Source organism: Bubalus kerabau, chromosome 11 (assembly GCF_029407905.1).
Source record: "Bubalus kerabau isolate K-KA32 ecotype Philippines breed swamp buffalo chromosome 11, PCC_UOA_SB_1v2, whole genome shotgun sequence".
NCBI classification, from domain to species: domain Eukaryota; kingdom Metazoa; phylum Chordata; class Mammalia; order Artiodactyla; family Bovidae; genus Bubalus; species Bubalus kerabau.
Window position 1 is genome coordinate 5,067,499 of NC_073634.1, and position 24,659 is coordinate 5,092,157.

General features: G+C 56.4%; 1 protein-coding gene across 1 annotated transcript; it reads left to right on the forward strand.

Annotated features, from left to right (window-relative positions):
• Positions 1-1,139: 1,139 nt before the first annotated feature.
• PROM2 (prominin 2) lies at positions 1,140-17,948 on the forward strand. The gene is made up of 25 exons (XM_055539264.1): positions 1,140-1,359; positions 1,625-2,056; positions 2,729-2,778; positions 3,590-3,792; positions 3,890-4,010; positions 4,293-4,356; positions 4,542-4,631; positions 4,895-5,094; positions 5,715-5,789; positions 6,575-6,638; positions 6,880-7,039; positions 7,315-7,467; positions 8,619-8,742; positions 9,289-9,380; positions 9,493-9,577; positions 12,330-12,476; positions 12,971-13,042; positions 13,909-14,001; positions 14,137-14,190; positions 14,490-14,570; positions 14,795-14,863; positions 15,534-15,623; positions 15,832-15,938; positions 16,278-16,352; positions 17,391-17,948. The coding sequence occupies exons 1-24, from the start codon at positions 1,140-1,142 to the stop codon at positions 16,339-16,341; spliced, it is 2,910 nt and encodes a 969-aa protein (XP_055395239.1). The 3' UTR covers positions 16,342-16,352; positions 17,391-17,948.
• Positions 17,949-24,659: the final 6,711 nt, after the last annotated feature.

Sequence of the window (24,659 nt, forward strand, 5' to 3'; positions counted from 1 at the left end):
AAGCTCAGGGAAGTCAGATGGGAAGGGTGAGGGTGGGCACAGCCTGCATTTAGCTTTCGACACAATTACAGGTTGAGCGGTCAGGGGCCTCCCTCCACAGCTGCAACTGGGCTCCAGGGGTCAGTGCTGGCCCTGGACACCCCTCCTTCTAGGGCACCCCCGTCCATTCCCCGAGTAGCCCTGATCCTCGTCTCTGAGTCACCCTTTGATGAGGTTCTGTTTCCTGTCTGCACCCTGTTATTAACTAGACTATTCTTTCCACAACTTCATCCTCTTAACCCCCAGCTCTGCGGGGGTAGCAGCGGGACTTGTCGGGGCTCTGCTGCAGGCCCAGCCGTGGCTTAAGCTTAAGGCACTTCAGGGGCCTTGCCTGGTGGTCCAGTGGCTAAGAGTCTGGGCCTGATCAGGGAACTGGGTCCCACATGCTGCAGCAAAGATGGAAGACCCTGCATGCTGCAACTAAGACCTGGTGTGGCCGAGTAAATAAATAAATAAATATTAAAAAAAATATTAAAAAAAAATTTGAGTCACTTCTCTACCGCAGACCCCCATGAGCAGCCCAAACCCCTATTTCCCTCACACACGCCGCAAACCAAGCCTGAGCTGGGGGGTCCCACGGACAGGTGCATCCTTTCCTTCCAGGGCTCCGTGGTGGCTGCTATGGCCGCTCACAAACTTCTCATACTTCTTTGAACATGAGTAACGCATGTAATTGTTGCACACACATTAGTAAGTGCAGATGAGCAGAAGGGAATGAGAAATTGCCCAAGGTTCCACTTGGAGACGATCATGGTTTTATGCCTTCACTCCAGGTACCCCGCTATTTGTCATTAGCTACTCACACTTGTTAAGATGCTGAGTACCTTTCAAAAGAGCCATTTCCACATCATTTTCTTTATTGACAGCCTAGTGTGTGAGATGCTCATTTTGCCAGTTTCTCCACCACCCCATGATGGTGCCATTCGGGCTGTTTCCGGGATTGTGAATAATGCTGCCAGGAACATCCATCCATTTAGCAAATATTTCCTCCAACATGCTCAGCTATGGGCACCCTCTGCGTACTGGGCTCACAGCCACTGACAAAACAGAAGCCTGTGCAGACACATCTCTGGGCATATTCTTGACAGTTCTTTCAGTCGATGACTGGATGGGGCATTGCTGGGCTAAAGGGCATACCTTTGCCAGGACTCACCCTCCCAAAGGACTGTACCCATCTGAGTGACTCGTCAGAGAGCCTCGGTGGACAAAGCCTGGTGGCCTCTCTGCTCCAGACTGACCTGGCCTGGGCGCAGGCATGGCTGGAGCCAACAGAACAGGCCCGAGGGGGAGCTGAGAGAGGAACCTGGCTCCTGGGCCCAGGTGGCTGGTCTTGCCACCCCTTGCAGTCCTTCACCTGGTGGCTGTTTTCCCAGGCTCCAAATTTGGCTTCTGAGTCTGGGCACTGAATATAATCGTTGAAATTGGGCAATCCTCCATAATTCAGACGTGTGCGCCCCCACTCAGCTCGGAGGCTAAGCCCTCCCAAGAGCGTCTGGCGAGGGCAGAGGGCACCCAGGCTCCCACCCGAGGCCGCTGCGGGGCGGGTCCGGAGCAGGCCCTGCCCCCACCCCCACCCCACCCCCAGCCCAGGCCTCCACCCCTGGCCCGGCGCGCTCGGGCGGATGCCCAGGTAGCCCAAACCTGTCGGGCAGGTTTGGAGAGCGGAGCGGCGGGACGGAGAAGGGTGAAGGATGCGCGGCCTGCCCCGTCCGCCGCTCGCACTCTCAGCTCCCTGAACCCGGTCCGTCCACCCGCAGCCTACTGGCCGACCCCATGGTGCGCTCGCCCGACCTCCTGGCGGCCCTCCTGGGCTTGGGCCTGGGGGCAGTCCTGACCCTCCCGGGGGCGGGCGCGGCGGGCTGCAGGGCCCTCGGCCCGGCGGAGCGCCTGGTTTTCGCCCCGGCGGCCAAGGCCCGCTGGCTGGCCCCTCGCGTCCGCGCCCCGGGACCCCTGGACTCACTGTACGGCACCGTGCGCGGCTTCCTCTCCGTGGTGCAGCTCAACCCCTTCCCCGCGGGTGAGTGCGCCCCACCCCCGGACGAGCCTGGACGAGTTTGGGTCCCCAGCCTCACCTTAATCGCCTGTTCACCGCGGGGCGCGCCCACCCCCATCAGCCACTTGGAGGGCAGGGTCCCAGCTCTCCCCACCCCCGTCTTCCTCCCCAGAAGCTCCCAGAGCATCACCTTCCTGAGTGACCTTGGGCAAGCCCCTGTTCCTCTCTGAGCCTCCGTTTCTCGGCCCTAGAGTAGAGAAGATACATTCAAAGTTCTCAAAGAGCAGGTCTTCCCTGGGACTGGTGTTGCGAGGGGCTTGCAAGGACCAGGAGAGAGAGCCAGACCACCGCCCCTCACCCCCCAACACCCCCCCCCCCACCCCGCCCCCAGCCTGTCCCTAACTCTTAGCGGGGAGGGTTGCTAGACCAGGCCCCTTCTCTGCTTTTAACCAGCTTTTCTGCTGCTTTCCTACCCCGGGGGCCCAGAGGGAGGGTTGGGCCAGGCCTGCCCTCAGAAATACCCTCCTGTATCCCTGCGGAGGCCAGGGTAGGTGGGCACTGGTCTGTGTTGACACTGCCTTCTCTGAGGGTGCCGGGTGGTGGGAGGACCCCCTCTGGAGAGGGATTAGCCTGGCAGTGGGGGTGGACACAGAGGCAGGGCCGCTGCCCCCAGACTCAGCTTGACTCTTTCCCTAGAGCTGATCAAGACCCTGCTGAATGAGCCGGCCTCTGTGAAGGTGGATGAGGTGAGCGTGGAGGCGGTTTGGGGGAGGGTGTTCAGGTGTGAGCATCTGGGGCAGGAGGAGACAGGCCTTCTCAGCTGAGCCCACTTAGCTGGGTGACCCCCAGGGTGGGGTTCAGGCATTGCTTCCTCTCTTCTGTGAGCAGTCCACAGACCTGATTTCAGACCACAGCTCTGCCCTTAAGTGGTTGTGGAGTTGGCGTGTGTGCGTGCTAAGTTGCTTCAGTTGTGTCCAACTCTGCGACCCTATGGACTGTAGTCTACCACGCTCTTCCGTCCATGGCATTCTCCAGTGGGTTGCCACGCCCTCCTCCAGGGGATCTTCCCGACCCAGGGATCGAACCTGTGTCTCTTATGACTCCTGCATTGGAAGGTGAGTTCTTTACCACTAGCGCCACCTGGGACAGGGAGCCCCAACTCCCTGGACTTCCTTTCCCTTATTTGTAAGATGGTAAATAACAATATGGGGCTTCCCTGGTGGCTCAGTGGTAAAGAACCTGCCTGCCGATGCAGGAGAGGCAGGTTCGATTCTTGGATCGGGAAGATCCCCTGGAGAAGGAAACTGCAAATCCACACCAGTATTCTTCCCTGGTAAATCCCATGGACAGAGAAGCCTGGCAGCTACCGTCCATGGGGGTCACAGAAGAGTCAGACATGACTTAGTGACAAATAACAGTAAAGACACTGTGCCCCTCACAAGGAAATAGGAGATGTGGGCAAGGTGCCCCCTGCCCCCCACCTGCTTCTGATGTCAGGCGGCAGAGGGCTGGGGAGGGAGGGTCGGCACAGCCCCTCATGCCTCGCCGCTGGCTCAGGTGGCGCGGTACCAGGCCGGCTACGTGGTGTGCGCTGTGATCGCCGGCCTCTACCTGCTGGCGATGCCCACCGCAGGACTCTGCTTCTGTTGTTTGCGCTGCCGCCGGCGCTGCGGTGGTCGAGTGAAGATGGAGCACAAGACGATGGCCTGCGAGCGCGCTGTCCTCGTGACGTTCCTACTGCTGACCACCCTCGTGCTGCTGTGAGGGGCGCCCAGGTCAGGCGGGAGGCGTGGGCCGAGGCCCGAGGGGCCATGGGCATCCAGCCAGCAGCCCCCTCCTTCTCCCCCATCCCTGCAGGATCGGTGTGGTCACTGCCTTTGTGACCAATCAGCACATGCACGAGCAGATGGGCCCCAGTGCTGAGGCTGTGCCGGAGACCCTGCTCAGCCTCCGGGGCCTGGTCTCCGAGGTGCCCCTGGTGAGCACCGAGTAGCCCCTCACCCCCACACGCCCCCAGGTGGGCGGGACAGAGCAGGGTGGGGCCTGCAAATTCCTGCTTAGCCCGCTTGTTAGAAAGGGTGCCTCTTCTAGCGTGCACCTGACTGCCCCCTGCTGGGGAGTCGCGTTCATAACCGCACTCTTGCTATTCTCAGGATGGACGCCCAGGTGCAGGGATGGTGGGAGGAAGGGCCGGGAAAGGCATGGGAGCCGGGCTGTTCCGTGACAGGGAAGAGCAGCCTCCGGCCCTGTGTTTGCCTAGGAGCTGCAGGCCGTGGCAGAGCAGTTTTCCCTTCCTCAGGAGCAAGTCTTGAAGGAACTTAATGGTGAGGGTTTGGGCTGGGTTCTGCCCTGGGGGCCCTCTCATCCCCTCATCCACGCCCATGAGGAGGTGGGGATCGGGCCCATCCCAGCGGCATGGTACTCACTCCACTGCAGACCACCCCGACCCAAGAGGAGGCGGAGGGTGGGGGGGCCCGGGCCGCCCTGCAGACTGCCCTGTACTCTCCAGGCGTCGGCAGCAGCATCGGGAAGGCGATCCACTCCCAGCTCAAGAGCACCATGTATGAGGCGCTGGCCTCAGTACTCAGCCTGGGCCAGGGTGAGTGTCTCCGGGGGGCCCGGCCCCACCCTCGTCCAGCCCTACATTTCTTCTGCCACCTCAGGGGCCCCACCCCTGCCTTTCTGCACTCTCTGTCCACTCCTGGCTTCATGTGTCCTGGGGCTGCTTCCATTATAACTACAGAGATCAAAGACCAGCAGGCCCCTTGGGTTGGGGGAGGGAAAGATGCTCCGACTTCCCCCAAGGCCTCTGAGGATGCTGGTAGCAGCAGAGACCCCTCAGTCTGGATGTGGGTCTCTCAGCCCTGCAGGTCTCCGTGGACCACCTCCGAGGCCTGAACACCACCTCTGTGGAGCTGCAGGAGGGGCAGGAGGCCCTGGCACCGGCTCTCCATGGGCACCGGCAGCGCCTCCTGGCACTACTGCAGGAGCCCCACTGCCAGGGCTGTGCAGGGGCCCTGGACAAAAGCCACACCCTGGAGCTGGGAGCAGACTTCAGCCAGGTGCTGGCCCAAGACTGAGTCCTCTTGGGGCGAAGGGGGCTGCTCTGCCCGCGGCTCCAGGGCAACCTGCGCTCCAGGTGTCTTCTGAAGCGATCACCCAATCCCTTTCCCCAGCTGCCCCTCCTCTCTCCACACACCTGGGGTTAATGACCGTCATCCTGTACCATGCTTGTGCCAGTGAGCCTCACGTGACTTAACTGCTTTTTTTTGTTTATTTTTTTATTTTTGGCTGTGCTGGGTCTTCGTTGCTGCTCTGGCTTTTCTCTAGTTGTGGTGAGTGGGGGCTTGCCCAGGCTTCTCATTGAAGTGGCTTCTCTTGTTGTGGAGCATGCACGGGCTTAGTTGCCCCACAGCATGTGGGATCTTCCCAGATCAGGGATCGAACCCATGTCCCCTGCATTGGCAGGTGGATTCCTAACCACTGGACCACCAGGGAAGTCCCGGTTTAGCTTCTTGAGTTCTCACTATCACCCAGGGCTGTCGGGGCTGTGGAGGTCCCCATCGTGTACATAAGGACACTGAGTATTCAGAGGCCTCTGCCCCCATCCTTCCCCAGGGACCCCTCCCAGGCTTCTTCGTGGTCTTTGTCATAACAACCCCCTCTCAAAAAACCGTTTCAGGTGCCCTCTGTGGACCATGTCCTACATCGGCTGAAAGGCGTCCCAGAGGCCAACTTCTACAGCATGGTCTTGGAGGTGAGTGTCCCTGGTCTCCCTGACTTCTCTCCCACCTGCCTGGGAACTCAAAAGTGAGGGACCTCAGTTCTTCCCTTTTGGAGTGGGAGCCCAGTTGAACCTCAGGCTTGGGTCCAGTCAGGGCCTGACCTACCACGTGACACTCTGGACTGGAGGCTCACGATGCTGGTCCTTGCACACACAGTCTGGTGGGGGAGGTAGGCCTGGAGTTCAGAAGGAAGGGCTAGGATCCTCATGAGGTGTGGGCTGGGGATGGCTAGGGAGCAAGCTCACACCCTGAGCCCCAGAAAACAGGCAGGTTCTCCTGGGTGGAGACAGGCAGTGGGGGCAGGGTGCAGGGTGAGTCAGCACCTGTGACCCAGGGCCTGGAAAATGCCAGGGTCGGGGAACTGGTGAGTCAGTTGTGCTGGGTGACTAGAGCAAACTATTCCAAGAGGAAGGAAGTGGAACCGGAGGCTGGAAGAATAGCCCAGAGCTGGACTTTAGGGAAACAGAGGGTGCTGTACAGAATGGCTGGGAGAGATGAGACACTGGCTGGGGGTCTACTGCAATAGTCCGGGCAGGAAGGTCAAGACAGAAAGGAGCTGAGTTTGGGGGAGTTGAGTCAGCTTGGGCTGACAGAGGGGAGAAGGACCAAGAGAGCGGAAGGACGCGCATTTCTCTGATTTCCTGGGCTGGGAGCACCATGAGGGATGCTCTCCCTCCGGACCTGGTGAAGCAAGGGTACCCCAAGCTGGGCCCCCCAGGTGGAAAGCAGGAGGCACAGCCTCGTTTGGTTCCGGCAGGAGAACACCACCTTCAACAGCCTCCCGATCCTGGCTGCCTTGCAGACGGCCGACATGGTCAGAGGTGAGGGCCTGACCAGGGGCCAGGCGGGCTATCCAGAATGCCCCCCACCCCACCCCTACCAAAGAAGCTTGTTGAGAAAGGGGCAGGGCAGTGGGGTGGGGGAGGCTGAAGGCTGCCCTCTTGCCTGGGCAGGCCCACTAGACCATCTCTATGCATCCCAGATGTTCCTCCTGTCTATCTCCTCCTTCCTGGGCCCCTGGGGGGTCTCCCCCATCCCTTAAGCCCCTGCTGCTTTGGGCAGAGCTGAAGAAGGTGGTGGCTGAGCAGCCCAGAGGGCTAAACACAATGGGAGAAGCGTTCCCAGTCTGGGAGGCAGCTTCTCGCTGGAGCCAGGCGCTGGAGGAGGTCGAAGAGCGCAGCCGCCCCCTCCTGGAGGAAGTGCAGAGCTATGAGACATACAGGTGTCTGGAAACCTGTGGAGGGGGGGTGGGCGGTTCAGCATCTCAGCCCCCTGGGGCCCAGTTTCCAGCCCTAGTCAGCCCTCCTTGTACCAAGTCCCTGCCTCCATTTAAGCCAAGACCCCTTACTCATTGGGCCTCCAGGCCCCCGACTTAGCTGTGCGCCCTGGGGATCTGAGCCTGAGGACCCTATAGGAAGTCACACTTCTAAAGCCCCAGCCAGTAGGTCCTCAGTCAGCCCCCTCTTGTTTCCCTGACGCCCACCTCCTCCTTGGCAGGTGGATTGCAGGTTGCGTGCTGTGCTCTGTGGTCCTGCTTGTGGTGGTCTGTAACCTGCTGGGCCTCAACCTGGGCATCTGGGGCCTATCTGCCAGAGAGGACCCCAGCCACTCGGAAGCCAAGGGTGAAGCTGGATCCCGCTTCCTCATGGTGTAAGAAGGGCTGGGGGAGAGGGGAAGGGTCTCTGCCCACCGGGCTGGCACATTCTTCTCATGCTCCTAGTGTGACTACAGGAGCTGGTCCTGGGGATCAAGAGACTGAGCTCTGCTCTGGCTCTGGGCCAACTTGCTGCATGGCCCTGGGTGAATTATAACCCAACTGGGCCTCAGTGTCCTTTGTATAAAAGGGTTGGCCTAGAGCAGGAATGGCAAAGAAGAAGCACGTCCCCTCCCCCATTGGTGGCAACTATGGTAATTGATGGGTGCCTTTCTCTCTGAGCCCAGATGAATAATGTTGGCTCAGCAGTAAAGAGTCCGCCTGCCAATGCAGGAGATGAGGGTTCGATCCCTGGAGAAGGAAATGACAACTTCACTAACTATAATAATCAATGGGCACTTTTCTCTCTGAGCCTCAGAATCCTTCTTAACCCAGTGTCCAGCCATTAGCAGGTGGCACCAGAGGCAGGCTCTGTCTGCCCCCTCTGGACTAGATCATCTCGAAGGCCAGAACACACATTCTGCTGTGCAGGCTGGGCACCGCACAAAGGGGCCTGGCCCAGGGGTGAGTGAGATCCAGCCCACGTTTCACTCCCCAAGCTTCATGAAAAAGCTCTGGATGGTCGTATGTGTCCTACCTAGACGCCATAGGTGGCTGCCCCTGCTGGTAAGTCATGGCTGGCCATGCCAGGTAGTCGTGCTGAGGCTGAGCCCTGGAGCTGGCCACCTGCAAGTGCCCTCGGCCCAGAGACCGGCAGTGCTGGCTCTTTTTCTAAAAAATTAATTTATTTATTTTAATTGGAGGATAATTACGGTACTGTGATGGTTTTTGCCATACACCAACATGAATCAGCCATAGGTATATATGTGTCCCCCTCATCCTGAAGCCCTGGCTGCCCTCTCCTCTAGGCTACCAGCCAGGGCATGGAGTGGGGATGGGGTGGGATGAGGTGGGGCAGTCGCCAGTTCTGAGTCCTTCCTCCTGCCCTGGGGGCCACGTCCTGTGAGGTCCTCTCCCCAGAGGGCTCTGCCCTGGGACCAGCTCACTGACCAAGGTGGCCCTGGGATGCAGAATGGGGATGGAGAGCGTGGTCCAGGGCATCCTCCCTGCTCAGCCCATCTCAACCGTGTCCCCCCACCTTCCTCAGCGGTGTGGGCTTCAGCTTCCTCTTCGCTGTGCCCCTCATCCTCCTCGTCTTCTCCACCTTCCTGGTGGGCGGCAACGTGCAGACGCTGGTGTGCCAGAGCTGGGAGAGTGGAGAGCTGTATGAGGTGGGCTTACCTAGCCCTGGGCCCAGAGGGACATGGAAAGAGATATGGGTAGAGCTGGAGGTTCAGAAGGAAGTTTGGAGCCAGAGAGGGCCAGAGGGCAAAAGGGACAGGAAAAATGATGGAGACGGCTAAGAAGAGAGACAGAAATTCACCAATAAATAAGGAGTAAGAGAAAAGAGCCAGTGAGTCCCTGGGCCCCAGGCAGGGACCTCGAGGGATGGCACCCAGACATGAGCCCCTCTGTTTTCCTAACACTAAGTCTGGGAACTGGGGATCCTGGTTCCCTATTGCACTAAGCAAGTGAGCTGAGATGCTGGCCCAGATCCTCTGCCGAAGAGCAGGCTGGCCACCCACCTAGAGATTCCTGGAGAGAGTCCCTGCCAGGATTTAGGGCCCAAGAGTGACTGGAGATAGAGGCAGGTGTGGGCTGAAGTCATAGGGATGTGGTCTCTGCTGTGCCAGGGCAGCAGGGGACCAGGCCCTGGGAAGCTGTGCCCTATTCCCTATTCCCTGCTCCAAGCCCATTCCCTCCTGCCCCATCCCCAGTTTGTAGACACTCCAGGGAACTTGCCACCATCCATGAACTTGTCCCAACTTCTTGGCCTGAAGAAGAACCTCAGCATCCTCCTGGCCTACGAGTGAGTGGGCAGCCTGGGCTGGGGGATGGGGTGTGAGGAGGCACTAAGGTGGGTGTCCCGTTGGGATGACACACCTGCCCTCCTTGCTCTCACCTCCCATGTCCATCCCCAGGCAGTGCAAGCAAGGGGCTGCGCTCTGGACTGTCCTGCAGCTCAATGACTCCTATGACCTGGAGAAGCACCTGGATATCAGCCAGGTGAGAGAACCTTCTGGAACACAGTGGGGACCCCCCCTCCTGCAGGTCCCCCCTCTTTTGGTCTTGCCTTTATGGAGAAAACTTCTCCTTCAACCTGAGAAGTCTGCAAGAGCGATGGAGGTGCCTCCAGGGCAGAAGAGCCAGGTGCAAGCTCTGGGCATGGCCCAGGGCTAGAGCCCAGGGAAGGTTCTAGAGTGTGGGGGTGGGTGCGTGAGTGCCTGGAGGCTGTGATCAGCTCAGAGTGCTGTGCTCCCAGGAAAACTGAATGCACCTGAGGTTGAGACCGGACAGGGTGGTGACCGTGAGGGAGAGGACTCGAGTGTGTGTCCTGACCCAGGACAGGCATTGGTTGGGATGCTCCAGTTGGGAGTGGGGAGGTTGGGAAGGGGTGTGACAGTGAAAATGATGGTGATGAAGTTGGGTACCACTAGAGTAGGGCTCCCCTCAGCCCCCTCCTGAGCTCACACAGCCCGTAGGTGATGTCAGGATTTGAACCCCCACCAGCCTGTTCCCTAACCATTGGACTTTGCCAGAACTTGGTGTGTAGAACTGGAGAAACATTCGCACTGGCAAGAGACAGTTCTAGAACAGAGAGAAGGAAAGTCTACTTCCCGAGAGGAGACGTGCTTTGTGAATGTGGCTCTCCCAGGGGTGCACAGAGGCTGTAGAAATACCCGTCCTGTCCTCCCTCCGCTCCTCCTGAGACGCTAACTCCTGATTCTGCACCCTCTTCAGAATCCTTCCAACTCCTTTCTGAAAAATATTTATTTAAGTATCTAGTTGCATTTTCTGCTGCTTTTATTTTTTTCATGGCATTTTCGTTGTTGTTGCTTTATTTTTATGCATTTATTTTTAGGCCATGCTATGGGGCATGCGGGATCTTAGTTCCTCAACCAGGGATCAAACCTGTGCCCTCTGCTTGGGGAGTGCAGAGTCTTAACCACTGGACTGCAGGGAAGTCCCCTTCCAACTCCTTATGAATTCGCCATCCATCCCTAGCCCACAGCATAGCATAGCCAAGTGGTCCAGAGTTTCCGTCCCAACTCCATGTCCTAAACTGTATAACCTGGGGCAGTTTCCCTAACACGGTAGCCACCTCCTCCTTCAGCATCTCTAATCAGATGGGAGGTCGACTGAGCAGAATCTGTCCTGGTGGGAGGCCGCAGGGTGAAAGCTGGCCAGGGAGGGCTTCTGTGAGGGGCCTGGGCACTGAGACGAGGTCCCATGCTCCGCTGACTGGAAGGAGGGGACGCTCTCAGCCCCGGTCCAGGGAACGGGTCCAAGTCACAGAAGAGCTTCAGGTCCAGAGGGATTGAGCAGCCCTTGGGGGCCATCTGGCAACATTCCAAATATGACCTTAGGAGAACTTGTCCTCAAAGGAGGTAATAGTGAGCTGATGATGCAGAGATAAGTAAGACAAGGTGTGCCTTCCCGAGCCCCAGGAGGGCTCTGCCCATCTGGAGACACGTGTACCTGTCTGTTACTGATGACTAAAACCTCTAAGGTTCTGGGCTCTGAGAGGATGGGCCTTTGCTCCCCTGAGGAAGGCAGTGTGGGGGATGGGGAGAGGTAGGCTGAGCCGCATGCTCTGATGCCCCTCCTGGCTTCAGCTTCTCATCTGTGAAACTCGGGGCTGAATTTCATGCCCTTTAAATCTCTCCCAGCAATGGTTGGAAAATGTCGAATCCCTTTTTAAACTGCTCTATCTTAGAAATAATTTGGCCACCTGATGCGAAGCGCCGACTCAATGCAAAAGGCCCTGATGCTAGGAAAGATTGAGGGCAAGAAGAGAAGGGGGCGACAGAGGATGAGATGGTTGGATGGCATCACCGACTCGATGGACATGGGTTTGAGCAACTTCCAGGAGATAGTGAAGGACAGGGAAGCCTGGTGTGCTGCAGTCCATGGGCACTGAGTTGCAAAGAGTCAGGCACCACTGAGCAGCTGAGCAACAACAAATCTTAGAAATGTTGGCTCATTCATTTATTTATTTTTCATTTATTCATTTATTCATTCATTCATTTATTTTTGCCCATTCAACAAACTTGTACTGAACCCATCACGTGTGAACCTCTGCTCTAGACACTGCTGGTTTGGTACAGAGTTGAGCAGACAAGATGGCATTCTCGTGGAGCTGATGGCAATGAACAAGCACCCACATAAGTAAATAGCATACTTGGTGATATAATTAAGCACATAGCATGCATGTGTTAGTTGCTCAGCCATGCGCAACTTTTTGCAACCCTATAGCCTGCCAGACTCCCCTGTCCATGAAATTCTCCAGGCAAGAATACAAGTGGGCAGCCATTCCCTTCTCCAGGGGATCTTCCCTATTCAGGGATTAAACCTGGGTCTCCTGCATTGCAGGCAGATTCCTTACCATCTGAGCCACCAGGGAAGCCCAAAGCACATAGCATACTATGTGTTAAATAAGTAAATAGCATGCTATGAAGACCTTAATACAAGGTGATATAATAAAGATGGGCCAAGGAAGCTGTTTCTACTAGGTGACCTTGGAAGGTCTGTATTGCTGTCCAGTAGCCAGACAGGTGCTGGAGGAGAGCTAAGTCTTGGTGAGGGTGAGTTAGAGTTGGGGATGGGGAGCGTGGGGAGCAGAGACCTGCTAGGAACCTGTCTGGGGCTGGTAGTGTCCTCGATATACAGAAGGAGGGCCTTGAGGGGTTCCTCACCTAGGATAGCAGCTTTGGGGTCGAGCATCGAGCATGGCCCCAGCCTGCCCCTTCCCTCCCAGTACACCATCAAGCTGCAGCAGGAGTTGCAGAAGCTCAAAGTGGATGTGAAGAATCTGGACCTGCTGAGCCCAGCTGCCCGCCGGGACCTGGAGGCTCTGCAGAGCAGTGGGTTTGAGAGCATTCACTACCCTGGCTTCCTTGCTGAGGTCAGTAGTGGGCACCTCAGGCCAGACCTTGGTAGATCAGAGGAGGTGGGGTGGGTTACTGTCTCCCCTCATCTGGGCCCTCCATTCTCCCTTGACTTCCCTACATGTCTCTAGGGCCTCTTCTATTGGGAATGTCCCCAGACCCTGTGCCCCTGAGTGCCACACCCCGCCCCTGCCCCGTCCCAGGCTGGGGGGGAGTGAATGCGCCCCACCCAGCCTCATGTGTCACTGTCCATGGTCCTGAACCCACTGCTGTTACAAAAGCTGGTGGGAAGTTGCCTCTCCATTGGGTTACACCAGAGAGTGCCTCATTTTTTTTTTTCCTTTCCTAATGGAAAATGTCTCATATATTTCACAATTTCAGGTCAAACCCACTGTGATTGATGTGTTATTACAGTAGACTAGCTGGTGTGGGTACTTTCAAAAATACTGGGAATTCTAAGGTTGGGGGAGCCGGGGTTCATCCCCTCTTGGCCTCTCCTGTCTATCTCTAGATCCAGAAGCCAGTGGTGAATAGTGACGTGGAGAAGCTGGCCCAGGAGCTGGAGGGACTGTCCCAGACCCAAGTGAGAAGGGAGCAGCGACCCTGCTGGGCAGGCTGGAGACAGAAGCCAGGGAGAGGGGATGGGCAAGAGTGCCTGACTTGGGGAGGTGTGTGTGTGTGTGTGTGTGTGAAGTTGCTTTAGTTGTGTCCAACTCTTTGTGACCCCATGGACTGTAGCCTGCCAGGCTCCTATGTCCATGGAATTTTCCAGGCAAGAATACTGGAGTGGGTTGCCATGTCATCTTCCAGGGGATCTTCCCAACCCAGGGACTGAACCCGTGAATCTTATGAATTGGGGATGGGATGAGGGCAAAGGCAGAGGACTGAGGGCCCCTACCACCAAGGGCTGAGACCCTGGGCCCGTCACTGGGATGCAGGGTCAGTTTTGTAGGGTCAGTTCTGACTGAAACTCTACCACCAATTGGCTGTGGGGCCTTGAGCAAATCTTTCTACATCTCTGGGCCTTCATCTCTAAAGTAGATTATCCCCCACCTCTAATCAGATGCTGTGAGGACAGTGGGGTCAGATGTCATGACAGTTGCCTCTAGAAGCTTAAAATCTACTGGAAAAAAGAATACTTTGTCTTTATAAATATTGAGAGTTTAAAAAGTTCTCTTCGAGACATCTCATAGACAGCCCTCCCCAGCTCCCCCATGGTGGGCAGAGCAAGTGAGGGCTGAACTTGGAACTTGGGCTCATGTAGGCCCGCAAACCCAGATGTGGTCCACGAGCTTCAGGAGGCCTCAGTTTCCTGCCTCTGAGCCCAACCTCTGTTTCCCGCACTTTCCATGCCCTGCAGTGTGTCTTGTTGAGCAGTTTGGTGAAGGGTATGTTGGCAGGGGCTGTCTTGGCCTGGGTAGAGTGCCATTATGATCTGTCCCCTCTCAGGGCAATGCTACGCTGGGGCAGAAGCTGCAGGAAGAGGCCCGAGGGCTCCAACACCTCCATCAGGAGAAGATCCTCCCGCAGCAGAACCTTGTGGTATGCCTGGATTCTCAGGGAGCTGGGGACCTGGAGAGGAGATGCAGGGAGGGGACGTGGAAGAGGAAGGGGATGCTGTGACTCCTCCCTCCTACCCAGCCCTTCCCCTAACCAGCCCTGATCTCTCTTTCACAGGCTAAACTCAACCACAGTGTCCAGGCACTGGCATCCTCTGCCCCACATCTCCAGGTGGCCGCTAGGGAGGGCTGGGGAGGGTGGGGTTGGGCAGGTGGGCAGTAGAGGGAGGAAGGATGTGACTTTCAGCTAACTCGAAGCCTTGCCTGCTCTGATCTGTCCCAGTGGAGGTGGAGTGTGGGGTGGAAAAACGTGAGGCTGGTAGGCAGAACCCACCATATACGGCCTCTGTGTCCTTGGGGCCTAACATCCCCCATCCCAAGTTGAGTGTGTTGTGTGTCGTATGTTGAGTTAATGGATGAACAAGTGAATGAGTGGCCATTCCCTGATGGATCCTCTCTCCTCCCCCACAGTCGGAGATCTCAGGTGTCCTGGACAGAGTCACTCACCTGAAAGAAGAGCTGCCGATCTGGGCCACCCATATCCTGAGGAATGTGAGTGGGGGGCCTGGGGCAGGGACAGGGGGCAGCCTCAGAGTTGGAGGTGAGTTGAACAGTTAAGGCACAGGGGCCTCACACCCTATGATTCTCCAGCCCTGCTCCCTCACCAGGGGCTCCCAGAAAAGACAGCTCAGCCTGTCCTGATGGAGCCAGGCATGGGGGACAGGGCTGCTGGCCCTGGGACTTTTACCAGCCCAGGACTCCTCTCTTCCTTGCAGGAAAGTGAGTGTTTCCTGAAGCGGGAGATGGGCTACTTCTCCCAGTACATGGCCTGGGTGAGACAGGAGGTGAGTAGGGGCTCAGACCCTCCTGGCCTCAGGCAAGCTCCCAGCTATTTCCCTTCCTCTGCCCGCTAGAGCCCTTGGGGGTGCCCTGGGCCCAGACTCCCAAACCTGGCATCTGGATGCTGAGTTCTGCCCACCCCCAACCTCTGCCACAGCCCTTCTCTGAGGCCCGAGCATGGCCAGGCTGGGACTGGTCAGCGTCGCTGTCTAGGACACTCTGTCCATCGGCCCCTGCCCCTCCTCGTGCTGGTCCCGCGCCAGCCTGTCTGAGGCCACGCGGCCCTCAGAGCCCAGCTCCTCCTGTGGGCCCTTACTGATCCCAGCTTCTGCAGGCAGTCTGCCACTCGCGCCCGGCTGAGGGGGTCTTGCTTTGCCCTGAGTGTGTGTGAATGCGCTTGTGGGCATGAGCGTGTGCAGTGCACTGTGTGTGCACACGTGTTGTCCCCCAGTGCGAGTGACTTAGAGGGAGGGCATCTCTGGGCACACAGCAGGGGCTTAGCACAGGCTGGTGCTGGGGCGGGGAGTACGGGAGGCGAGTGACGGGCGGAGGTCAGGGGGTCCTCACTGCTCTGTGTTTCCCTGCCTGGGCCCGTCCCATGTCCCTGTCGCCTCTCTCTGAACACCCGTGGGTCTGGGAGTGCTGGCATGTAGCTGCCTCATGTTGACACCACAGGTGACTGAGCGCATTGCCACCTGCCAGCCCCTCTCTGGAGCCCTGGACAGTGGCCGTGTGATCCTGTGTGACATGGTGGCTGACCCCTGGGTGAGCGCCCTGCCCCAGCTCGCCAGGGCTCGTGGACGGGGAGGCCGCCAGCAGGGGGCAGCGTGAGCCCACACCCCGGTCCTTCCCCTCAGGCCTGAGGTCACATCCCCGCGCCCCTCGTTGAGTCCTTGGGAGGCTGGGGGTGTCGAGCCGCGTGGGAGGGTGCCGCTCCCAGCACAGTGTGCTGACCCCACATCCTCTGTCCCAGAACGCCTTCTGGTTCTGCCTGGGGTGGTGCACCTTCTTCCTGATCCCCAGCATCGTCTTTGCTATCAAGACCTCCAAGTACTTCCGTCCCATCCGGAAACGCCTCAGGTGAGGACGCTGCTAGGACTAGGGGTGGGGGCAGGGGCTGAGGAAGGAGCCCTTCCAGCTGCTGGCCCCGGCCCCCTGCTGCCCACCCCCACTTCTTGAGACACACACCCCTTCAGGCCAGGGAAGCCTATGCCTAACCCCAAAGAGTCACACACTCTGCGGTGCTCCAGGGCCAGAAAGCTCTTCCATGTGTCTGCCCGGAAGCCTTCTTGCTGCAACACACCCACAGTTCATAGCTTTGGGAAACTCTGCTCTTCTGGGCTCTGGGCTTGTTCCTGTGTCGGGGCTGAGGGTCTGGGCCTGGGGTTCACACACTCATCCCCTGCAACAATGCTGCAGCTCCACCAGCTCCGAGGAGACGCAGCTCTTCCACATCCCCCGGGTCACCTCCCTGAAGCTCTAGGACCCCAATGAGTGAGTTTCCCAAGCCCGTAATTCCTTGGTGCCATGGGTGGGGGCGGGAAGGGAAGGGCTGGGATCTGGGGTCCCCAGGGCCCAGGAGGAAGGTTCTGGGATGTGGCCGGGACGGACAGGCCTGCACTCGGCTACTTCCCTTCCCACCTCCTCGCCCTCCCCCATTTGGTTCTTAATCCACAGCCTGGATACGGCTGCAGGGTGGTACACGGGGCTGCCTGCCTCCCCACTGACTTGGCTGGGACCAGAGGACTTCTGTCACCTTTGCTGCCAGAGCCCAGGCTGGCATCCAGGCCTGGGTTGTCCTGTCTCCAGTTACCAGACACCCTCTTGCTAATCCCTTTGCACCCCACTTTCTGCTCATGACCCCTTCATTCATTCATTCTCAAAAACACACTTAGCTTCTTTTGAACTTCAAAGCCAACAGAATCCCCCAGGTGTCTCCCTTCTCCTCCTCCTAGCAGTATATCAGCACCAGGAAGAGCCTGTTGTCTGCCTAAACCCCCGCAGCCGCGGGGGGTACAGAGACCCTGCCCAACCCCGTGCTGTCCCATCCCCTTCCGTGCACCTCTCCCAGCCCCTTGCTCACAGCTTCCTCTCCTCTGGCCCCCACTTGCCCTCTTGGCTCTGTTTCCTCCCCGGCCCTCACTTCCTCCCCCTGGGAAGCCCTTTGCCCCTGTGTCCCCTCTGTACCTTATGCCACTATCTGCTGACCCCGAGACCCCTCCTGTCCAACCACACTGATCAGGTAAAGCCACCGAGCAAGCCTGGGCCAGCTGCAGGCTCTGCCTCGTGTCCCCTGAGCCCTCCACTCGTAGGGCACTGGGACCATCCCTCCACAGACCCCGGCCTGGATTTCTGGCCCCCGGGAGCGCAGGAGGCCCATGTGAAGGCTGAGCCCTCGCCTGCACCTTGGGCTGGGAATTACGCTGCTGCCCCTCTGCCCTTCTCTGAGCACTGGCTCCCTAGGAAGGGACCTAGGGTGTGGGCTGCAGTGGGGCTCACCCTCGGCACCCCAGTAAGTAGCTTCTTCGACAGCTACCCAGCTTTTCCAGGAGAGATCTGGTGGCCACAAGAGGATTTTTGCACGATGGCCCTTACTCCTTCAGTCCTATGCATGTAGCCGGGTGTCATCCCATCTCCATCTTTGTGTCGGATCCTGAGTTCCAGAAGTGGGGAAGAGGAAGAGAGAGAACAGGAAGTGGACAGGACCTCGAATCCATTAAAGTGTTTTCACTTGGCTAAGCCTTGGCCTTGGGTCTTTCAGCTCTCCCAGGCTGGGGCCCTGGGTGTGGCTGGTGTTCAATGAGTGTGGAGAGGGAACTTCAAGGCCTCCTCTGACCACGGGCATCCAGGGGTCATCCCAACGATGAGCAGGTGGGGTGGCGCCCACTCTGGGAGCAGTCAGACCTGGCTTCACTCTGGGCTCTAGTGTATGGTGACCAGGTACCTTGAACATGATCCATGGGTCCTCCAGACCTCAGTTTTTCCACCTGTAAAATGGGAACAGTCATAGCCATCTCATACGGTTGTAAATAATGTAACAATGTGTGGAAACCCCTTGGCAGGGGACTGTCACAAAACAAATACTCAAATGCTGCTATTTCTCTCTGTTTTTATTATTTATTTTTTTTGCCATGACTACTCTGGGCCAGGGGCAGAGCTGGGTCTGGGCAGACACAAGGGAAGAGGGAGACAAGTTCCTGTTCAAAGGAGCAAAGCCCTTTAAGATAACAATGTGCTGAGTTTTCAGGGTGTGTCTATTTTTAATTGCATCTTACAAACCAGCAACAAATTTGCTACTAGAAATTGGGATGCTGCCCCGATTCTCACTACTGCCAACACACTCTCAGGCCAGCACCCTTAAATGCGGCACGGTCGCCTCTCTTCGGCTTCCCCAGAACACTCTTGCTTGCTTTTCATCTGTTGTCCTGCACAGGGAACTGTAGTGCTTTGCATTTTAAGAATTAAATTGATGGGATAAAAATAGAAAATGATTAAAAAATAATTTCTAGTTCTCGATCAATATTGCCTGTCTTTTATATATTTGACCAAACTAGGTATAGTTTATGTTCAGTAACTCCCTAATAAGGAGCCTCTGTGAGCCTATTTCTATTGTCTATTGTTTCAGTTTTTATTAGTATTGTCTCCTTGCCTACTTGGAAAAAATTAAATGCCACATATTTTATCTGTAAATCTATGGAACTAATTTGAGGCAGAATGAGGTTAACTTGGAGAAGGAAATGGCAACCCACTCCAGTGTTCTTGCCTGGAGAATCCCAGGGATGGGGGAGCTTGGTGGGCTGCTGTCTCTGGGGTCACACAGAGTCGGACACGACTGAAGTGACTTAGCAGCAGCAGAGGTTAACTTGCTCTGTGAGGATTATGTGTACATTGGGCAGATGGCTTGCAATCCTGCAAACCAGGTTGTTTTAATTGACTTTCAGGGACTGGGATGATTTGCAGTGCCTTGGAGCACTTGTCTGTTTCCAGTTCATTCATACTTTGGGGATGAAACTATCCGGGGTCCCAACCTAAAGCATGAAAGATTTTTCAGGCAACCCCCCTGCTCTTGGTGGCCCTAGTTTTGACCTCCTTAGATGCAGAGGCTGTCAACAGCTCTGCTCAGCATCTTTGCTGTATCACCAGATTCTTTAGGGAGAAAGTAGCCCCAGATGTCTCTGGGTTTCTTTCTTTTTCCAGATCTTGGCCCTGTGACTTTTTACTGCCTTGTTTGCTCCCTGATACCCCTGAATCAAGAGCTTCCCAGGTGGTGCTAATGATAACCCACCTGCCAATGCAGCAGACAAGAGACCCGGTTTCGAACCCTGGGTCAGGAAGATCCGCTGGAGGAGGGCACGGCAACCACTCCAGTATTCTTGCCTGGAGACGCCCATGGACAGAGGAGCCTGGTGGGCTACAGTCCATGGGGTCACAAAGGGTTGAATACACCTGAAGCAACTGAGCACGCACCCCTGAATCAAACTTTCAAAAAATATTTTTTAAGCAGCTTTTAGTTGTCCGCAGTTGGGAATTTAGTCCAAGTTACCTAGTCCAACATGATCAGAAGTAATAGCCCTAAGAAACTAGCTGGTTTTTCCCCTGTGAATTGGGAAAGGCTGAATTCGTTGAATTTAGTATCTAGAAACCTTGGCCTAGGGCACTGGACTCTTCTAGGGAGCTCAGTTCAGGGAGCATCATTTGTAGGCTCTGATAACCCATGGGTGAGGGTGGCGCTCCGCAGGTGACAGAAATAACCACAGGGAGAAATAAACTACATATTTTCCCAGTTTTTAAAATGCTGGGATCCTAAAATGCTCATCCTCTACGTGTGAAGCAAAGCCCCTTCGAGGTTTGCAGTCTTATCTGTTCTCAGGACATTCCCCAAAGTGGGAAGAGTGTCATCCTGTTTCATGGTTGAGCAGGTGAAGCTCTGAGAAACCCTGTGGCTGCGTCAAGGACCCATAAGCTGAAGTCCCGCCAGGACTTGGATTCAGATGTCCTGACCCTGGTGGCCCCGGAGGTTTCCTCCTGGGCACTCCGCCAGCCCACGTCCCCTGTGGGTGGGTGGGAGGGAGGCCCGTCTCCAAGGAGATGTGAGCCACGTGTCCTTGTTGTCCCTGTGACAGGAGAGATGACAGATGGGAGGCCCTGGGAGTTCTGCCAGCCTGGCCACCCCAGAGCGAAGGCCGTGAGCCACAGGTGGCGGATTCTGCCAGAGAAGTGCCACATGGGCCAGGTCCCAGGCGGGCTGGCCAGGGTAGTTCCGGTTGGCTCCAGGTGTGCAAAGAAGTCAGATGGCCAGAGGCCCGCTCAGGCTACCTGAGGGGACAAACAGTTTCAGTTATTGGGCTCTGAGTATAAATGAGGAAGTGTGCTAAGCATTTCTCATGGACTTACTAAGAGGTTGTTGTTGTTAAGTCACTAAGCTGTGTCGGACTCTTTGCAGCCCCATGGACCGTAGCACACCAAGCTCCTCTGTCCTCTACTGTCCCTGGGAGTTTGCTCAAATTCATGTCCATTGAGTCGGTGATGCTCGCTAACTATTTCATCTCGGATACAAAGGAGCTTACTTACAAAACAGAAACACAGACTTAGAGAACCGGGGGCGAAGAATGGGGTAAAGATAGTTTGGGATGGGCATGTACACACTGCTATATTTAAAATCGGTAACCAACAAGGACCTAATATACAGCACAAGGAACTCTGCTCAATTTATGCGGCAACCTGCATGGAAGGGGAGTTTGGGAGAGAATGGATACATGTGTAGGTATGGCTGAGTCCCTTCGCTCTCCACCCAAAACTATCACAGCATTGTTTGTTAACAGGCTAATGCTCTTGGGTTCATGGGATTTCCCAGGCAAGAATACTGGAGTGGGTTGCCATTTCTTTCTTCAGGGGATCTTTCCAACCCAGGGATCGACCCCAAGTCTTCTGCATTGGCAGGCGGGTTCTTTACTACTGTGAGCCACCAGGGAAGCCCTGTACTAACCACGCTAGACACTTATTGTCACCTGTTTATGGTTGAGAAAACTAAGGCACAGACTGGATGTGGGCTGATTAGAAAGGACAGAACTTACCCCAAAGACATATTGATAATGGTGGCTCTGTAATTCAGATGATACCACGCTACTGGCATGAAGCCCCTTCTCTGTGGCCCCTAATCCTTCCTGCACGTCCGGGATGTGCCACTCCTGGAGCAGTTGTTAACTGTAAGACGAGTTGTCAGCCCTCTTACAAACACAGCACCGCAGTACCCAGCGAGGGGAAGGTGGGCTGTAGGCAGAGAGAACCCCACCCGGCCCCAACCTTTGCCCAGCAGTGATGCAGAATTTCAATAGCCTGAGCCCTCCCCACACTAGAGGTACCTAGGAGTCAGGCTTTGAGGTTGAGGGGGAGTTTAGGAGGTGGTGAGCTGAACACAACGGGGGGAACCCTTCCTTCACATCAAGCCAGAAGAAAGGGGCCTTAAAGAAAACCTTCAGGGCTCAGTGGATAAGAATCCTCCTGCCAGTGCAGGAGACTGGTTCGATCCCTGGTCTTGGAAGATTTCACAAGCCGAGGATTAACTAAGCCTGTGCATCACCACCACCAAGCCTTTGAGCCGCAGCTACTGAAGCCTGAATGTCTAGAGCCCATGCTCCACAGCAAGAGAAGCCACCGCAATGAGAAGCCTGTCTGCAACTAGAGTGGCCCCTGCTCGCCACAATTAGAGAACGCCTGTGCAGCAATGAAGACCCGGCACAGCCAAAGATAATTTTTTTTTTTTTAAGACTGTCTTCAGGGCTTTCCAGGATCCCCTGCGGTTTGAGGAACCCAGCCGATGCCCCAGCCCCACCTCAAGGTCTAGAGAGCAAGAGACAAACTGGCTGCTTTGCTCACAGAGCCGAGGAGAGGCTGGTGAGCCAGACGAGGGCCCCATGTGAGGGGGGGCTCAGCGTGGAGGCTGCCTGGAGTGTGCACAGGCCCCAGCAGAGGGCAGATGGATCTGCCTGGGGATGTGGAGTCTCCTTGGCCCCCCTGAGGTTCACATGACGTATGGGGGGAAGGTGGGAGGACCACATTACATCAGGGGGAAGGTGCGGGGGTGCCCAGGGATGGCCAGGAAGGAGGCATATAGCTTCTGTCCTTTGACCTTCGCCAAACCCAGAGCACCACCCAGGAAGGATCCACTGGGGAGCCGCGCCCTGCCCCTGGAGCTGGGCGGAGTCCTCGGCTATGCACCAGGACGGCTGGCCTTGGCTGAGGCCTGGACCGGAGCTGGGACAGTCTGGTGAGATGAAGTGAACCCCTGTATCTCCCTACCAGGCATCATCTCAGGTCTGCCAGGGCTTCCATCTAGCCCTGGAAAGGCGGGCAGCGGAAGAGGTATCCAGGCAGTGAGAGACAAATAAAGCCAAGTAAGACAATGGCACAGCTGTGCCGACTGATGGGACAACTGAGTGCTGTGGCCTTCAGGGAAACACTGCTTGAGGGCAACAGACTTCTGTTGAACTCCTGTGGGGAGGTGCCTCCACCTGCCTGGGGAGACCCACCACCTCCCAGAGAGGCTTTCCTCACAGGTAGGGGCTCTTGGTGGAGCAAGGACCTAAACCCTGAAACTGTACTGTCTGTCTCCTGTGCCCCTCAGCCAGGAGTAAGCAGAACCAGGGCTCAAAGGAATCTGGAAAAAAGATACAGAGTGGGGACTCCATGAAGCCAAGCTTGGGGTACCAAGGAAGAAGGGTTTGAAGTTGGATCTGGAAAGAAAGTATTGTTGCTCAGTCATGTCCAGTTCTTTGCAGCCCCACGGACTGTAGCCCGCCAGGCTCCTCTGTCCATGGAATTCTCTAGGCAAGAATACTGCATTGGGTTGCCATTTCCTTCTCCAAGGGATCTTCTTGATCCAGGGATCAAACCGAGGTCTTAGGGATCAAAGTAATGGGCTTTGCGGGCATAATCTGCCTTGGGTCTGGAAGTGGAGGGGATTGTTTGCAACAATTGAGGAAGGTCCAGAAGACCCCCAAGGCTTGTGGGTAGGTCAGTGTGAGCCCTCACCAAGATGGGATTAGAGTGAGGCCCCCAGCTGGCTCAGATGGCTTGCCACTGCCTCCTCTCAAATGCAAGCTACTCAACCTTCTTCCAGGCTTGAAATGGTCCATTTCTTCCCACTTCCAAACTCCCCTCTCCTGGGTCTCATCACCCCCCAGCACGAGGGAAAGCACAGCTGAGACCCATGAGGCTGAGGATTGTGGCTGACAAAGTGAGGCCCTTCTGCAGTTTTCCTTAACCTTTTTTGGGTCTGATGCACTGCCAAATGAAAAAGGCAATGGCACCCCACTCCAGTACTCTTGCCTGGAAAATCCCATGGACGGAGGAGCCTGGTGGGCTGCAGTCCATGGGGTCGCTAAGAGTTGGACACGACTGAGTGACTTCACGTTCACTTTTCACTTTCATGCATTGGAGAAGGAAATGGCAACCCACTCCAGTGTTCTTGCCTGGAGAATCCCAGGGATGGCGGAGCCTGGTGGGCTGCCGTCTATGGGGTCGCTCAGAGTCGGACATGACTGGAGCTACTTAGCAGCAGCGGCACTGCCAAAGAATCTCCAGAAACTCTCAGACATTCACAAGGAGAGTTAGCCGCCACCTATGAGTCCACACCACTGCTAGGCTTGCTGAGGCCCATGTGGGGAGCTCTGCTCCGGGGTGTCCTTGACCTCCACACTCTCCTAACCTTTCTCTTTCCTGCATCTCCCACAGGCCTGGGCAGGACCAGCTCAGAGTGCTCTGGAAAAACCCCTGTGGGTGCTGGGGAAAAAAGAGATGGGGGGCACACATCATGCAGGCCAACACCATGTGTGTTTAATGAGGGGCACACCCTTGGTAGCAGCTATGGGTGGAGATTCTCCAGGCCCAAGGTGCTAGAGGACTGGTGGGGGAGTGGGGCGTGTGGGCAGCTGCCCTCTTTTGTTGTATTGGGTTGGCTCAAAAAGCTCATTTGGGTTTTTTCGTAAGATGAGCTCCTTGAAGCTCATTAACTTGTGAATTCAGAAGAAAGCATATCTGGTAATGGAAGTTCAGCCCTCATCCCAAACCAGGAGCGGGGATGGGGGCCTTCTCTGGTCCTGCCTCATGCTGACTAGGCCATAATTATGGCCAGGTCTGTCTTGGACAGCGTGACTGGCAAATTCCCAAGCTGATGTATGCAGCATGGGAGGTTCGCAGGGTCTTAGCCATGTATGTCCCTTAGGGATGAAAGTAATGGGCTTTGTGTACCAGCTTTCTCACTTTCTAGGTCCCAGTGGCGCCAGTGGTAAAGAACGCACCTGCCAATGTAGGAGACATAAGAGACATGGGTTTGATCCCTGGGTCGGGAAGATCCCCTGGAGGAAGATATGACAACCCACTCCAGTATTCTTGCCTGGAGAATCCCATGGACAGAGGAGCTGGTGGGCTACAGTCCATGGGGTCGCAAAGAGTCAGACACAACTGAGTGACTTGGGGCAAATCCTTTACCTTTTCTGGGTCTCACTCTCATCATCCACAGAGATAATGACGCTTCCCTGCCGAGGCCACTGTGAGGACCCAACCTGCTCGGGCAGGGGGCGGGGCGGGATGCCGGATAGCTCAGAGCTGAGATTACCAGGTCTCCAGGCTCTCGAGCTCAGCCTCTGCCCTGACCTGACAGCTGCAGGGGGCTTGCACGCTCCTCTGCTGCTGTGGTCAGCTCCAGGGTCCGCTGAGTCCCTGCCCAGTGTGAGGCCCAGGCAGTCCAAACTCCTCCTCCCTCGGTGGGTCAACTGCTCCAGACTTTTCTTCCTCCCAGGA

Coding starts and splice junctions, on each gene's coding strand:
- PROM2 (XM_055539264.1), top strand. CDS start 1,140: ATGACTGGATGGGGCATTGCTGGGCTAAAGGGCATACCTTTGCCAGGA. Junction 7,040..7,314: donor CAGAGCTATGAGACATACAG/GTGTCTGGAAAC, acceptor CCTCCTTGGCAG/GTGGATTGCAGGTTGCGTGC. Junction 14,864..15,533: donor TGGCCTGGGTGAGACAGGAG/GTGAGTAGGGGC, acceptor TTGACACCACAG/GTGACTGAGCGCATTGCCAC.